This window comes from Manacus vitellinus, unplaced genomic scaffold (genome assembly GCF_001715985.3).
Source record: "Manacus vitellinus isolate BGI_N305 unplaced genomic scaffold, ASM171598v3 scaffold_9_pilon, whole genome shotgun sequence".
Classification (NCBI taxonomy): Eukaryota; Metazoa; Chordata; class Aves; order Passeriformes; family Pipridae; genus Manacus; species Manacus vitellinus.
The window spans coordinates 14,802,945-14,819,530 of NW_021940917.1; the positions used below are offsets into that span (position 1 = coordinate 14,802,945).

A 16,586-nucleotide genomic window follows, 5' to 3' on the forward strand; every position below is an offset into this window, starting at 1 on the left:
CTGTGTGGTCCTACTTGCCGTGGGGTGTGTAATTCCTGACAACCATTAAGGCCGTGATTACTCATCCCTGCAATCAAGATTTCAAATTCCTTTCCTAGCCCTGGTGTCATTTCATTATGGAGGTATTACCTGCCTATTACATTAAAGACCCTTCAAAATCAATCTTCAGCCACTTGACTGAACTGATGAAGTGAAAACATTGTGTAGGCAGCTTGTCCCCCTCAGGACTGCAAACCAACTATGCTGCCATCATGCAAGTCTACAGATGTAGTCTCTCCCTTTTGCTGCGGTGCTTCTCCTGCCAGTGCTGGGTAACTCATCTGGTCAGGCTGAGTGCTTTGCCCACCTCCTGCCCCCGGGGGGGGGGAGTGTGCTGCCTCCTCAGTGAAAGGTGAAACCTTTCCAGATGCAGAGCGAGTGAAAGATGGTCCTGAGTGTGGGGAAGGAGAAAGCTGGCATCATGGTGGTTTTCACTGCATTCTAACAAGGCTTATTTTCTTTTGTGCTTTCTCCAGGGGCTACCAAAGACATGGGGAAGATGCTGGGTGGAGATGAGGAGAAAGACCCAGATGCTGCCAAGAAAGAAGAGGAACGACAGGAAGCCCTCAGGCAACAAGAGGAAGAGAGGAAAGCCAAATATGCCAAGATGGAGGCTGAAAGAGAAGTTATGAGACAAGGGATTCGAGACAAGGTAGGTGTCTGGCTTTCAGCACACGCTGGTCAAATCAATGCCCAGTGGAGAACAGCTGTTTTCAGATGATTTGTGACTAGTTCCCTGAACACCTGAATAGAGTCAGGTAATTACTTTGCCACACTGAACTTTCTAATCTTGTGCACTATTCCTTATGCCTGCACTGGGCCAAACTTCCAACCCAATCCTCATGATTAAGGATGGAAACCCGAGTAGGGATGAATTTCTCTGGTGGCATAGTGAACTTTGGAAAGAGTTACTGAGAATAGTTCTGCACATAAGGAATTTGGGATTATGCTTCTAAGAAAAGAAAGGACTTGGAGGTAATTGTCTACCTGTGACTCTGCCAGAGAAAGGTATTCATATGATTATTTGAAGGAGGGTGCTAGTTACAAGACAGCCAGATGCAGAAGCTCTACCTGGTCAAAATTTGTTGTTTTATAATCAGAGAACCATAGAATGGTTTGGGTTGGAAGGAATTTTAAAGATCATCTAGTTCCAAGCCCTCTGCCATTGGCAGGGGGGCCGTTCACTAGATCAGGTTGCTCAGGACACCATCCGACCTGACCTTGAGCATTTCCAGAGATGGGGCATCCACAGCTTCTCTGGGCAACCTGTTCCAGTGCCTCGCTGACCTCTGAGGAAAGAGCTTCTTCCTAATAGCTAGTCCAAACCCATTCTCTTTCAGTTTAAAACCATTGCCCTTGTCCTGTCACTACGTGCCTGTATAAAAATTTCCTGTCCTCTCTTTTTATAAGTCCCCTTAAGGTACCAAAGTTTGCAATGAGGTCTCCCCAGAGCCTTCTCTTCTCCAGGCTGAAAAACCCCAGCAGTAATGTATTTAATCAATATATATCTAGAGAGTTTAGTATACTAATATAAGCATATAAATGTGTGCATAATATGTTTAATATATGTTATAGGTGGAACTGTTTCTAAGCAATTACATACGTCATGAGGGTGAAAGAAAAAGTAATGAATTTCTGAGTTGCAGGCAAATGAGCTAATGCCCTGTTTCCACTGGTCACTATCTCTTCTGCCAGACCATTGAAGTGCTCCCAGAGGTAGATGGGGGTTGCATTTTTCTTGCTGCTGGGCAAACTGCTGTAAATGCATTTAAAAAGTCTGAGATGCCCTCTGTTATAATTTCAAGGTGATCACATTCATGAGTAGGATGTAGCCTGAGCTTGAGTCAAGCATCCAGCCAGTGGGTATTTCCCTGTGATACTGGCAGCTGTCTAGACTTTGCCAAATTGGCTGAGTACTGGGTGGCAAAGTCTCTTGGAAATGCATTGAATCCTTGAGCAATATGGCAAGGAGTTGGGTCTGCAGAGAGAGAGACCAAGAATACTTGGAGGAGCATTATCTGGCCTCAGTCAAGGCTCTGGACTGCAGCTTTTCTAATGGTGTGGTGGGCTACCTTTGAGATTAGCATCAGAAAGTCCTGCTTTGGGCAGAACACCAGGACTGTGAAAACAGAGGGGCTTGGTTTCCTATGGTTTTCTTTCTCCTTTGAGTGATCCAGGTAGCATACATTTGAAAAATGAAGGTGTTTTCTGCAGAATCAGAAAAGATGAATAAGGTTGTAGAAAGGAACTGTATTTTTCTTTTTCTTCTTTTTTTTTTTTTTATGTTTGAGAATTCATGAAAGAGACATTACTTCATCCTGACAAAGAGATGGATTTGATTATATCCAAGGCTCTGTCTTCAAGTACTGTCAATTGGTGGCTGGAAATACAAAACAAATGTTGAAAGAATCAAAGAAATAGCTGGATTATTTCCTCCATTACTTGATTATTTAGAAATTACCTTAATTTCTTTGCCAACTCCAGTGAAAGCAAAAATGTATAAAAGGAGAAAACTGAAACAGAAGTTTTGTCTAGTATGTATACATACGCAAGTTGTTTTTAACAGGTATGGATTAAATCCAGGACACTTGAAGTTTTAGACAGCTCCATGATGATATTTCCTCATTTCTCACAAGACAGAGTGAGAAATGATCAATTAAGTTGAGTGAATGAGTAGGAACAGATTATTTACACAGAATACAGGTTTGAAAGTGCGTGTCCTAGGTCATGAACCCACAGTCACAAAGTTAGTCCTTTAGTGCAGCTGCAGGATGTTGGGGAAGCAAGCCATGAAATCGCATTTTCATCAATTAGTTAATGATGTTCTAGGTGAGGCTGACAGAAGGAACAGACTGATGATGTTTGTTGTTTTTGACTTTTTGCCTTGGCTTTCCGACAAATGTGACGAATGCACTCTCTTGTTTAGGGCTTCAGGAAATGTGGGAGCTATGGCAAGCTTGAAAGGAATAATGACAAATGCCATTTGCTTGTGTTACATTAAGCTTGTGTTAACTTCTGGTTTTAAATCCAGTCTTTTAAATTGAGATGCAGATGCCCTTAGCTCAGCATGGCAGCTGGGCACAGAAATGACTTAGGGAAAGAACAGTATAAATTATGCAGAAATCAGATTTTTTTTTTCAGTAAAAAATATGCTGCACTCTCATTTGGAAATTAATTTTTAAGAATGATATTTGGACATGACATTTAGAAATAACTGGACTAACAGTTGTCTAAGCTTCTACCCAGTGTAGTCCGGCACCTGATAGTGAAAATGGACTGAAAGAATGTAAAGAATGTAACTGGGGTACACTCCAGCTTCCTCCTACCCCAAGAGATGTATATGCAGCTTGCCTTCTGATCTGATTTGTTCTTGGTCTTAACATCAATGCCTCACAGATCTTCTGGGCCCTATTATAGCTGTCCCTGGGAAGAGATGCCTCACTTGACCAACACAGGCAAGAGTACCAAGAGGCCTTCAGTGCCCCTGTGTCTGGTAGGTGAGGCTCTGGATAGCTAATATCCCTGTTACCTTGCTAATACCAAGTACTGTCAGCTTGCCATGCTGCAGCAGCTCTTGTTTCCACAGCTCTTGGGTGGAATATGGCCTTCTATAAACAGATGAGCTTGTTTGTGTCTGTGCACACCTGCATACCTCAGCTAATTATTTTCTTCAGGTAATAATCTGTACTTAGTTATTTACATAATTAATTATTTCCACCACTGTTGCAGAACCTAGTCCCGAGGAAACCGTAGTCCATGCTTTGTTATTAACAGTCTACCTGTCTTGGCTGTTAATGAGACAGTGTCTGTAGGCTGGCTTCCTGAAAACCTCACACATGTTTAGGCAGTCAGCATTGCTGAACCCATGCTGAAAAGTAGCAAAAGGTCTGGGCTATCCTCACAATGATGGGTTTAAACCAAAAATGATGTAAGCTTGGTCCTCTGTCCAAATGTCTTGACTTCAAGACAGAATTTAGGTTTGAATTTAGTCCATGCTTGACATGGAGCATGAGCTTCTTCAGTGGTTCAGTTCTCAGAGTAAAAGGGGGAAATATCTCTGGCCCATCATGTCTTTGTCCAGCCTTATGTGCTGGTCATGTGCTATACAGCACATGGTTTTGGTTTATGTGCTACAAAGCAGAAAATTAGTTATATTAATAAGGATTTTTGTACTTATATTATTAAGGATTCATGTTCTATATGAAGCAGAAAATTAGTTATATTGACAGAAATTCCCATCCTTCAACTGAAGCATGAAATCTGCATGAAAAGCATGGAAAGGTGTCAAATGGAAAATTCTAATGCTGGAAGAATTAAGGTTGCCTCTTCAGTTGTAATTGACTTTGTTGGGTGCTGTGTAAAGATTGTGGCACAGTGCATGATTATATGTTTATGCTTCTAGGAACCTCAGCTCTCCATTGCAGAAGACATAGTCAACTGTTCTCTTAATAAGCAGATGCTTAGTATTTCATCTCTGTCATGCCTTACAGTGTGTGTTTTCAAGCTCATATACTATGTAGTGTTGAAATTCTGAGGGTAATATAATGAATTTCCTCATTTGGGAGTTTAATTCTCTGTTGCTATTATTTTTATGCATTTACTAACATAGTTGAATTTATCCCAAGCATGTGTTCCTCTGAGATTTATCAGGGTGGAGAATAGAGTTTTGTTTAGTGTTTTGTGTTTCCAAGGTATAAAAGCAGAAGGGTCATTATGTGAATAAAGCTTTGATGGCAGGAGAACGTTAGCAACTTATTGCATCAGTGATCCTCAGTGACACAGTAAGAAATACCCAGGACTTCTTGTCCTTTTGCATGCAATAGGGAATGGTGAAATCTGGGTTTAGTGTTTGTTCCTGCAGGCAGCATATCACACAGCAGGAGAATGTGCAGTCCTTGTTCTGTTTAAGTGTACGTCCTTCTGTCTCTGGATGCGAGCCACTAATTCTTCCTATTTTTCTTATTGTGCCATTAAATGCTCTCAGTGATTAGGCAGTAAGATTCTCTGCAGTATTTGGAATTGTCCATAGAATCATAGAATGGTTTGGATTGGAAGGGGCCTTAAAGATCATCCAGTCCCAACTGCCCCTGCCATGGACAGGGACACCTTCTGCTAGATCAGATTGCTCAAAGCCCCATCCAGTCTGGACCTGAATACTGCCAAGGATGTGGCATCCACACCTTCTATGGGCAGCCTGCTCCAGTGCCTCAACACCCTCACAATAAAGAATTTCTACCTTATATCTAATCTAAACCTGCTCTCTTTCCCTTTAAAGACATTCCCCGTTGTCCTGTCAGTCTAGGCCCTTGTAAATATTTTGTAACCCCTTTAGGTACAGGAAGGCTGCTCTGAGTCTCCCTGGAGCCTTCTCTTCTCCAGGCTGAAGAACCCCAAACCTCTCAGCCTGTTTTTGTAGGACAGGTGCTTCAGCACTCATTTCATCCTTGTGACCCTCCTCTGGACTCGCTCCAACAGGTCAATGTCCTTCTCATGTTGGAGTCCCCAGAGCTGAACACAGTACACTGTGTCCCAGAAAACCATGAAAAATATTCAGTTCTTTGTGGATATTTAAGACTTGTAATTTTCTGGTCTTCCATGCCTTAAGGTGGATGGTATAGGAATTTGCTTCTAAGAAAGTAAGAACATTTGGGTTGCTGGCAACGGGAGCAGTCCTAAGCTAATGTCTTTATCTTCTCCAGTGGGAAAATGTTCTCATAATGAGCCTTTTTTTTTTAAAAATCTGATTGCTGAACTTACTTTTAGAACTAAATCGCTCAGACCAAAATGCAGTCAGGATTTATAGCTGCAGCCCTAGATTCTTATGTGAGATAATCAGCATGCAACATAATATAATTATTTCATTTTAATATTTCATTTGCATATTTCCTTATGTAACTGGTGCATAGCCGTTAAAATCCTGTCGTAGGGCAGGAGAGATAGCAAAATGTGAATTGGCTCTGTTCCTCAGCAATATCAGACCTTTGAAACTAAACTCCAAGCTCAGGAGTGCAAGCTTAGGTTTGGTAAAACTTTGTTGCTATAGAATAGCTTCCCACTGTTAGCTAAACATTCTTGTTTCATTCTTGTATACCTTCAGGTGCAGATATTGCCAAGGGCTTTAAAAATCCCTGTACAATGGATTGAAATTTCACTGCCTTAAAATGCAATTTTGATGGTGCAGTTTTTCCTCATGAGGAAGAAATATATAGTACACTTTTCATTGGAGACTATCGACAGCTGAAAAAAGTACTGAAATTGTATTATTTGCATGCCACAATGTGAAAGATCACAAAGAAAATGTTTTCCTCAGCAATGAATCATGTTCTCTAATTCAAAAGATAAAATTCATGTCTCAGTGAACACAAAGATTCTGTCTGATCTCTTCCAATTTAAATAATTGATATTAAACCAGTGATGTGAGTTTTTGTCCAGCAGTTGTGATCTAATGAAGATGTGGTTCAGTGTGGGAACCTTAAAATAGATTTTCAGAAATCTATATATACTGTACAGATGGAGAGGTGTCATTAACTGGACTCTTCTGCTTCTACAGTAGATTTTTATAATTCAAGGTAAAAAAACAAAGAAAAAATATTCTGCTTAGTTTAGTTCAGTGCAGATTCTATTTGCAGTATAGACAGAAATGTTTACAACTGGGTCACAGGCCCTCTAGCTATGAGAAAGAAAAAGGCTTGGCTATGACACGACCAGTGTGATGATTTGCAAGACAGGGATTACATTGTGCCTTCCATGAAGTGGAATGGGTGAGTGGGATGAGTGGCAACAGTCGTATTGGCACCAATGATGAAAATTGAAAAGAATTGCCCTCTTTGCAGCAATTAAATCGTGGGCTGTTCTGGGTGAGGAAGTTTGCAAGGGCAGCATCCTGGGATGTTCTGGCCACGTTTGATTCATTGGTTATTGAAGATGGTAGAAGATGCAGGAAGCCCAGGCAGATTCAAAAGAAAGAAACACGTCTGCAGGGTGATTGAAGGACATTGTAACCCCATTTCATATTGGTATTTGGAGGGTTCCAAGGGGATAAACTGATTTGACCTGGACTAGGCTTTTGACCTTCTGCCAGAACTTGTCCCCCTACCAGTTGTATGTGAGGATGTCCTGACTGGCCTGTGTTGCCTCTCAGCCAGATTCTTGAGTTTCTTTTATCAGTTTTCTCCATAGCTTAGAGTACAGATCTTTAGCGTCAAAGTTCTTCCCAAACTACAGCCCTTTGCAATTTTACTAAGTCACTCACTTCCCTACCACTTTCAACCTTTGTAAATTCCAGACGAGATTTAATTTTCTGCTTTGTATCTCCAAAGTCCCCTTGTGTGGAAGGCAGTTGCTATCTTTCGTGAAAGGGTGAACAAAACTGGTCTCCTTCAGTAAGAGGAAGCACAACCAGAAAGTGAAAGGTTAATAAAGTTATCTGAGTATGTCGAAGTTCAGCAGTCTCTCTTACAGGTTGAGAGAGAATGATGCCTTCCCTGATGTGCTTTTTAGCACAGAACAGGGATTGATGTTCCTGGTGAGGACCTCCAAGGCCGTTATTAAAGGTGCTCATCTTCAGAGTGATTGTAGAGACTCTGTTCCTACATAATTTAGTAGTTTTGTCTTTATATTCCCTTAGAAATCCCAGGATATGCAACATGTCTTGGCCTATGTGAATCCAACCACCTATATCTACACAATTCTCTGGGTGGTCTGAATGGAACTAATTAAACTAACAGAACTTCCCTAATAAGAAAAGCTGCGTGCATTCCTTCCTGCTCTGTAACTTTAGGCCTTTTTTTTTTTTTTTTTGATTCATAAAAGGAAGGCACCTTCAGCAAACCATTGGAGCTTGGAAGTAAACTGGCAATGTGCTTCCATAATAGTTAGAGGTTCCATTATTTAGCAGAAGCCAGAAGGTGCTGAGTCCCCCACTAGTTCCTTTGGGGCTCATTAGTCTGCTTCTTTGTGTAGCTCTGCCTTGCTCTAACTTGGTTTCTATGTTTCACGCTAGTCCAAATCTATACCAGTAGATGTCACTTTGGATACTTGCTAACGAGATCCCACTGGGTGATGCTTCTGAAGTTACTGAAATGTCTCTTGAAATACAGCCGTTTTTCACTGACTGGGGTGTCCTGTACTGTCGTTCAGATGAAATCCTCACTTAAATTTTGTTTTACTGACCTAACTGGCAAAACCTACGCGCGTTGCTGAGAGGGTCCTCCCACTCAGGATTGGGTGCAAAATAAACCCAAGCAGATGACATACAGTTATTAGTGCTGCAATTTAACTAGGGAAGGTATCTGAATAGTGTCTCAAGCCGTCCTTGATGTGACTCATTGGAACTCCACACATTTGGCTCATGTACTTGAAGAGACACAAAATATGGATCTCAACTTTTACAAGTTTATTTCCAGTACTACTGCAACTATGCATTTACCTCTGAAATACCATTTAGCACTGTTTCTGCCTTTTTGATGCCTCTTTGTGATTGTAAGTGTGACTGAATGATGATCTTGTTCACATCAGCTGGCACGACCAAGCTACACAGGGGGAAAGGCTTTTTCTCAAGAGATCTCCAAAATGTAATTTTTAATGACTAGTATTTAGTTTAATTATTTATATTAGATATTTTACACATTAATTAGATAGATTCTATCATGTACAATATAGTAAATACTATATTAATTATATAATTTAATTAACAATGTGGTTATTATTAATTTTTACTTAACATTACTGTGCGTGATTTAAGGGTGGAGAAATTGAGTGGCTTACCTAAAATCATGCAGTGTTTGAGTAGGGAATCAATTTCCTGAGCTGGAGGCTTAGGGATATAGTCTACCCCTTTTATAAATGGCTTTTTTTCTCTTCCTGAAAACCTGGACACCTCCACAGACAAGCAGATCATGACAGACAGAAGTTAAGGACGTAGAAATGGAGGCCATCCCAGAGTCTTTATGACCCATGATCCCACTGTCACTGGTCTCTAGAGGTGGTTGCCGTGCCCACACCTGCCCCCTTGGAATTTCTTTAGCCACTAGAGCTAAGGCTACATGGAATCATTTTTTGGCTCAATCACAGCAAGGGATAACATCAAGAAACAGAGCAGGTCTGCTGCTTTGGGGAATAAAATATTATTTCCTTGATGGAAAAAAAACTTAGTCAGGATGGTATAAAATTTGGCTAAGTGGCTGGAGGGGCTCTGAGATTTCTTCCAACACAGCCACTCCAAATCTTTTGGTTCATCTTATCTTTAAAAGTAGATGGCTCTGTCCTTTGAATCTTTCTGGATCATGCTACTTGTGTCAGCCTCAAAATGCAGACAATGTTGTGAGAGTAATTTTATTAATACCACTGCCTCTAATAAGTACAGCTACAGCATTTTTTTCATGGAACTTTTTTCCTTGCTTATAAATCAGATGCAAGGGGGAGGGCTTGTACCATTGTTGATTCTTTTTTAAGTCAAGCTGATTCAAGGACTATGCAGGTCACCAAACAGGATTTAAAGGTCTATTCCATTTTTGCTGCAGTCAAAGAGCTCCCATTACTGCTTAAAATCAGGGAATAGCTACATTATGTCTCTTCTATTGGCACTTTGTTATCTGAGTCTTGAACGATCATATAACTAACCAGGAATTAATGAGACCAGTGGAATTATGCCTGCTTAAGAATGCAGCCTGACGCCTTCATGACTCAGCTAATGGAGGTATCATTCTTTTCCTATGAAAGTCATCAGAGGCAGGCTCAGCCTTTGAAATGCTACTGCTTCCTTAGAGCAAGCTGTGACTTTGTGCTGGCCTCACCATGAAGCTCTGCATCTGTTCTGGCATTGCTTTCAGTTTCATCAGCCTGGGATTTAAGATTGTCAGAGAGAGTTAGTCACCTCATGCCTGAAAGAAGGGCTCATATAAGGCCAGATCTGAGTTCATGCATAGGACAAGGTGGTAAAGTTTAAAGCGTGCTTTGCTTGTCCTAGTTCTGTAGCCTTTGCCTGCTGTGTGTCTTCGTTTCCCTTAGATGCTTACTGCTTATGGCTAAGCTGGGAAAAGAAAGGATGGTTTGCATGCCCTATTTCTAGTGACTGGAAATTCATATGGCCTTCCTAAGGATCTTGGGAGTTCTCTTTCCTTCCTTGTTGGCCAGCTTTGAGGCAGTCATGAGTAGAGCTAACTTAGTCTTAGCAGACACCAGTGCAAAGCGCCCTCTTGGAGGCTCCAGGCCAGGACGGTCCTCTTGCTGATGCAGGAGGAAGGCTGTGGCCTTCCTTTGACCATGTGAGAGTTTGGGGAAGACAGACTGGCTGCTGCTGGGAGAGAAGCAGGGAAACATTTGCCCTTTCATCGTTTCCATGGGCTATTTTTTTTCAGGGTTCTCTCCTTTCGCTTTCAACACAACCTTGTCTCTATGTCTACTCCTGCTGGTGAGCACAGGATCAGGTTATTTATTTGAGTGGGAGACTTCATAGAGGAATTTCTTTTCCTTGGTTACAACGAAGGGAGGAAGAAGGCAGCCTTTCAGCTCCAGGCCACCACACTCAGATTCCCCATCCTTTCCTGGAACTGTTGACATGATCTTCACAATACCATCAGCCTATACTGAGCACTGTGCTTTTGTGCTTTTGGTCCCAAGCTAGGCCTCCCAGCAGCTCATTAGAAATTTAGCGTCATAAAAGGGCTGATCTTACTTTTGAAACCGGCACCATGTAGTTCTGTAGGATCTCACTAGTAATTTTACAGCTGCTGGATTATTTCTGTCATGCTTATTTGTAGGGAAATATATTCTCCTTTGTTGAACTCTAAATTAGAGGAGGGATTCTTCAGCCAGAGATCAAAACACAAAGATAATCCAAGTAAATGCCTGATGTGGGAGAAGCAACTGATAAACTTCCCCTTGAATAGTGCAGAAATCACAATGGGGCTTCTAGGTGTTTTTTAATCGGGACTTGCATGCCTGATTGAAAGTTTATTCCAGGTGCTGCCAAGTTGTTTTGGAGATAGAGGCATCCCAGTGTACCTCTCTTGAAAACTCCTCTACTGTTCTCCAACATTCCGAGGTTTCTGTTGAATCACTGGTTGTTGACTTGTGGGTGGTGCTGAAAGCATTTCTTTCCCCTGTTTAATGAGTGGCTAAGATGCCATAGGCAAAACACACCAATTTAAACTGTAAACCTGGCCTGCAAAGGCAAAAGTGGAATAACAGTGTTGCAGAGAAGCAGAGGATCAGCTTCAATGTCTGTGTGCTTGGTCCAGCTGCATATCGGGCTAGAATGTTTTCTCACCTCCTGTCTTCTGGTATCATAATCACAGATTTCCATGCACCATAATTTGCAGTGACTATTAGGTTTGTTTAGAAGGGAAGAAGCTAGTAAACTGCCTTCAATTGGGTAAGGACTGCACCTCCACTTTCTGCAGTTAATCTGTTGAATGAGAAGGAAGACTTTTCGGCCCCTGTCCACTTTGAGTTATTCTCATATAACATGGGGTTTTAGCTCAAGGTAGGAATTGAAATCTGTGGCTTAAATTTAGCACACTTTGATCTGGAAGTGAGGCTGCAAGTTTTAGGAGAACAACTCTTCTGATACAGTCTCCATCCATACCTCATTGCTACTACTGCAACTCTTGTCTGCAGTGTTTTTGCTTCTGGTCAGCTCTGATAGGAGAGATGAATGAGAAGATTTAAAGCAGAAACAGGGAAACATGTTTTTGAGTCATGCTTGGATCTCCACAAAGCCTTAAACATGACACGGAGCCTTCTGGAAATCTGAGAGAACAGTTCCTTGGCTTAACACAGTGCCCTGTCAGTCTGATGCTGTGTAACAGAAGCATGCTTGTTTTAGTTAACTCTTAAAAGATGGATGGTGCTTTGTAAGTCAAGAAGTACACCAACAATGCCTCCTATGTGTGGTCTTGCAGCCGTTGCAAATCTGTCCATGCTATTAGAGAGCCAGCTTTCACTCCTAACTTTCAATAAAATAGGCAATAACCTGTATGTTCTCTTGAAGCAGTCTCTCGGTCTGATGTGTGCTTCTGCTCTTCATTTGCCTTTCTCCCTTGTCTTGAGAAAGAAGACAGATTCCAGAGGAGGAACGGAGGCTGTGTACTCACCTCTCTAGAGGCGTTTGAAAGGTGGACATCCCATCCCCCCAAAAATGGTTTTCAGTGGGGAGGTGGGGTAAGGGTGTATGTTATGTTTCTTACAGGTTGTTCCAAAGGAAAATAATGTGCTGTTGCTGAATTTCCATGCATGGTTAAAGTGACTCTTCCTCCTTCATGACATTTGCTAGGGAAGGGTGATCTGCAAACAGAAACAAATGGAAAAGCATTGGTCTGCTTCTGCATAAATGTCCACTCTTCTGTTATTCAGACTGAGTGCTCGGTAAGTGGTTTAGGGTAATTCTGCCCTGCCATATGCTTTAGATGTGGATCTGAAGTAGAGAGAGGTAGGGGGTGCTTCAGGACTTCACTTTGAACATGTAGTGGGAGAATATCAAGTAAGAAGCTGGCAAGCTATGCCCAGAGATAAGGATGCTTCTGTTCCTGCAGGGCATCTGGCACTTTTAGGGAAGGAACGGGAACCTAACTGGCTCAGGACTGCTCTGAAGGCTCTTTCCATAGGCAGGTGTACGTGGTCTCTCGTTTAAGTGTCAATTTTCTCAGAGACTTAGCACTCAACCTTGTTTGACAGGCTCAGTGAGTGCCAAAGAGAAAGGCCTGTCACGCTACTCATAATCTGCCTCTCACTCTGACATGTCACATTAGAGCCTGTGTAAAAGACATTATGTATCCTCTGGGCCCTTTCAGAGGCTGGAGTCACAGGTCTGGTTATCAATAATTTTTCTAAGAATCTTTGAGTGAATTTGGTTGGCAAAAGCCATCACAGTGATAGGACAAAAGCAATCACAGATTATGGGAGAACTCAACAGACCAACATTTGTATTAATTTTTCTCTTCTGCCTTCTGGCTCTTCGCCTGTGCTGTTCACATAAAATGGTCAATTCATGTTCCCAGCACTGCTTTTTATCTCTTCTTGGCTCACAAATGCAAAATCAGATTTTAAACCAAACGAGATCGTGTTCCTTTCCTCCTACTGACTGGTCCTGGGTTTCCAACAGGCAGTTTTTCCCTGCAAAATATAGCTGTGTCTCAAGGGCAAACGTGGGACTTCTGGGTGCTGAGAGCACTTACAGAGGCCCCAGGCAAAGGACAGAAGTCAAGGTGCTTTGCCTTCGATTCAGTACTACCACACTGTGTCATAACTGTGAACTGACCTGCCTATACTCTTTGTCTCTTCTATTCAGTTTAATGATCCACTTGAGCCCATGTATGTTAGAGGTACCACATCGCAGGTAATGAGCAAATACCCAACAGCACAGACTTTGAACCCATTAAAATAATTTAAATCTGCTAGAGATGGTTATGAAACCATACCCTTGACAAAACTTCTTTGGTGAAAGGCTTTATGCTCTATGACATTATATTTATTAAGAAGTCTCACCACTTGGACAGTTTTGAGACATCTTGGTTTCCAATCCCAGTGACTTGGGCACTCCTTGAGTTTTTCCCATATTGTTTTTGTGTATTATTGAGGCAGACAAAAAACACTATTTGAAATCCTGGCAGGAGATGATAATTTGAAGCTCCTCTCTGCCTATTTCTATGACATATATCTTGTCAAGTCTCTTAACCACAGGGCAGCATGAATAAGAGCACTGGCATAACCACAATAGCTCCATGAAAGACTGTGATTTGTCATCTGCTTTTAGTAAGGGTGCCCAGAAATGAAAAATGTATACCTCAAGCTTAGTGAAATTATTTATTTGACTGTCATGGGCTGTTTGCCTCTAGTAGTGGGAAGTAGTTTAGAAAGAAATTTGAATTTTTAGTTCAAAACCTAAATGGAAAAATTCATCAATTTCTCCCAAGTCTGATGTGACGTAGAGTTGAGGAACCAACTATTGATTTACAGAGGACGGGGGTGGTTCAGGTGCAGAGAGACCATTAAAGGTGCTTTTTCTGTCCTGATAGCACCAAAAGGCATTAAATCAATTCTGTTATCTCACACATACACCCTGCATGCTTTTAACAGAAAATGTAACTCTGTTTTTTTAGGAAGATTTCTTGACATTTGCTCAGTGATGACTCAGAAGTAATGTGGTAAACGCTGCATTGTTGTGCACATATGAATTTGTACATAATTCTGACAAAGAAATCTAAAATAAATAAAAAATTCAAAGCTTAACTCTTGGTAAGCACAGCTTTGAAGTAGTTTGTAAAAAAAAATCCACAGGACAAAACTGTGGCTCTTCCTAATGCAGCTAACTTAAAACAACATTGCGCAGTTCCTGTTCTCCTAGTCTTCTGTAATCAGGGCATGATGATTGTGAAGTAAGGAAGTTGCTTAAAAGATACTAAAAATGTCACAGCTCCTCTAATTAAAATCAAACCTGAAAGCTCTGAAGTGTTGGATAAGCGAAATAATAGTTATTAAGGCATGTGGGCCTTGATAGGAAATGCCAGGTCTCCCTGACTTTACTGTTCTCAAGGGCACAGTGAACAACTTCACAATATGAATGAAAAATCAAACTGGAAGCTGCACAACAGGATGCCTGTGAAACAGACTAATTTGTAAGTTGGTGCAGAGCTAACAAAGGGCTATGTTGGACTCCTTTGTCATGACTTTGATAACAGAACACAACCCTGTTTTCGCAAGTCTGATTAAATAGGGTAATCTCTGCACTTTCTGGCAATTAAGCTTTTTAATGCAGCTTTCAAAATCTCCGGTCTTGCATGCAGTATAGTCCTAATCACAGTGGCTAAAACTTCTGATGGTTCCTGGTTTACAAAAGTAGAACTCAAAGGCAAGAACCTCATTTGTAGTTATGGGTAGTGCTTGTGAAAATTCAGGGATTGCAGTGGCTTTATTGTCTGGGAGGTGCAGTAAGTTCCACCCCAGCAAGCAGCCTCACACTTTCTGAAACAGAAATTATGGTGGTACTTTTGTGACAGGGTAAAAGGTGAAGTAACACATAAGAATAAGGATAATGTCACCTCCAGTGCAGCTGGGAGGCAGAAAGGAAGATGATACCACAGCTAAGAGAAGAATACTGTGTAACAGAGAAGTGTTGTTAATCATTCTGGCATAGATTGCTATCCTAATAATGACAGTAGACCTAAATTTGTTATGCTTCCTATTACTTATGCTACGCTGTTCATTTAAGGAGACATACCACTGTGAAGACCATCACAGAGCATAGCAGGAACAGGTACAAGTTTCTTCTATGTCCCTTATCAAATTTGGATTCCACACCACCCCCAGAGCAGAAAGAAAGAAAAATAAAAAAAATTCTGATTAATTCGAAGTCACAGTAGGCTGGTGATTATAATCTTAAACAAGATAAAGCATGCATAGGTATTTTTTCACTTAAATAAAACCAACCCCAAATCAAAATATTATCTACAATTCAAAATAACTGAAAAATTTATTTATAATTTTATTTAGAAACTGCAGAGAAATATCCTGCAGTATTTAACTTGTTTAAATGCAAATTTACAGAATAATACAGGAGCGATGGTATTGTTATGCTAAGCTCAACATTTTTAGTGTTTTCTATTTAAAACCTGTTTTTTCCTTTCTTTTGAATCTGTGAGAGCTGGTGTGCTCTGATTCTTTGTTCTGAACCAGTGGAAGTATTCTCTGGGGAAAAGTGCAGGGTTGTTTTGCCATGGATATGGCACATACTGCAAAGGAGGAAGCTTTGCATGATTTCTAAGTGGGTAGTTAAGCTTGTTTTGTTTCTGTTTGTGTTTAACTGTGGGATGGATTTGGTTAATCTGACACAAGGTATCAGCCTTTCTGCTCCATGATTGCTTTTCACATAGCCTGGAGGTGTTTTTTTCTTTCCTGAGACAATATCACTAAGTGTCAACTAATAATAAAATGTCATAACCTGATATCATATGTAGTATCTTCTTACATGATTGTAGACGTTTTCTATGTATTAAATAGTGTTGACAATATTTTCTTTGTCCTTCGACTATTTAAGTCATGACAAATTTCGCTCAGCTTATGTCATTAACTTATGCAAGAAGCTTCAATGGGTGTGCAGATGGCAGTAGGTCCCTACCATTTGTTCCCGAAGCCATTAATGCAGCTGGTGGTCACTCCTAGTCCTCAGCAGGTTTCTGAACAGCAGGCTTGTGCCTGACAGGAGCTGCTGGATTCTGTCAGGTGCAGAAATGGAGTGCTGTCGGCAGAGCTTCAACACAACAGAGGCTGTAGTTATGTGTCTCAGCCTTACAGTCCTGAGATATAAATATCCTATGGCTGTACTTCAGGCCGTGGGCATGATACCGTGGTCTCCTTTACTCTGTATAAAGTTTGGAGGATGAGCTGGTTCCATTTTTTTGCAGTCTCCTGGCTGGTAGTGAGCGGTTCCTGGCTCTCCTTTGTGCTCTGTATAGAAACAGTAATAGTGCTTACAAACTAATGTAAAAATAGTGCTCTGCCAAACACCTCTGACCCTGCCTGGTCCCTCCCTGTGGTTCCCTACGTACTGA

General features: G+C 41.2%; 1 protein-coding gene across 1 annotated transcript in view; it reads left to right on the forward strand.

Annotated features, from left to right (window-relative positions):
* Positions 1–16,586, forward strand: part of CPLX1 (complexin 1) — a 105,294-nt gene that overhangs the window by 65,190 nt on the left and 23,518 nt on the right. The window contains exon 2 of the mRNA XM_029965468.1: positions 516–691. Coding sequence (XP_029821328.1) covers positions 516–691 — 176 coding nt within the window. The remainder of the gene's footprint in view (positions 1–515; positions 692–16,586) is intronic.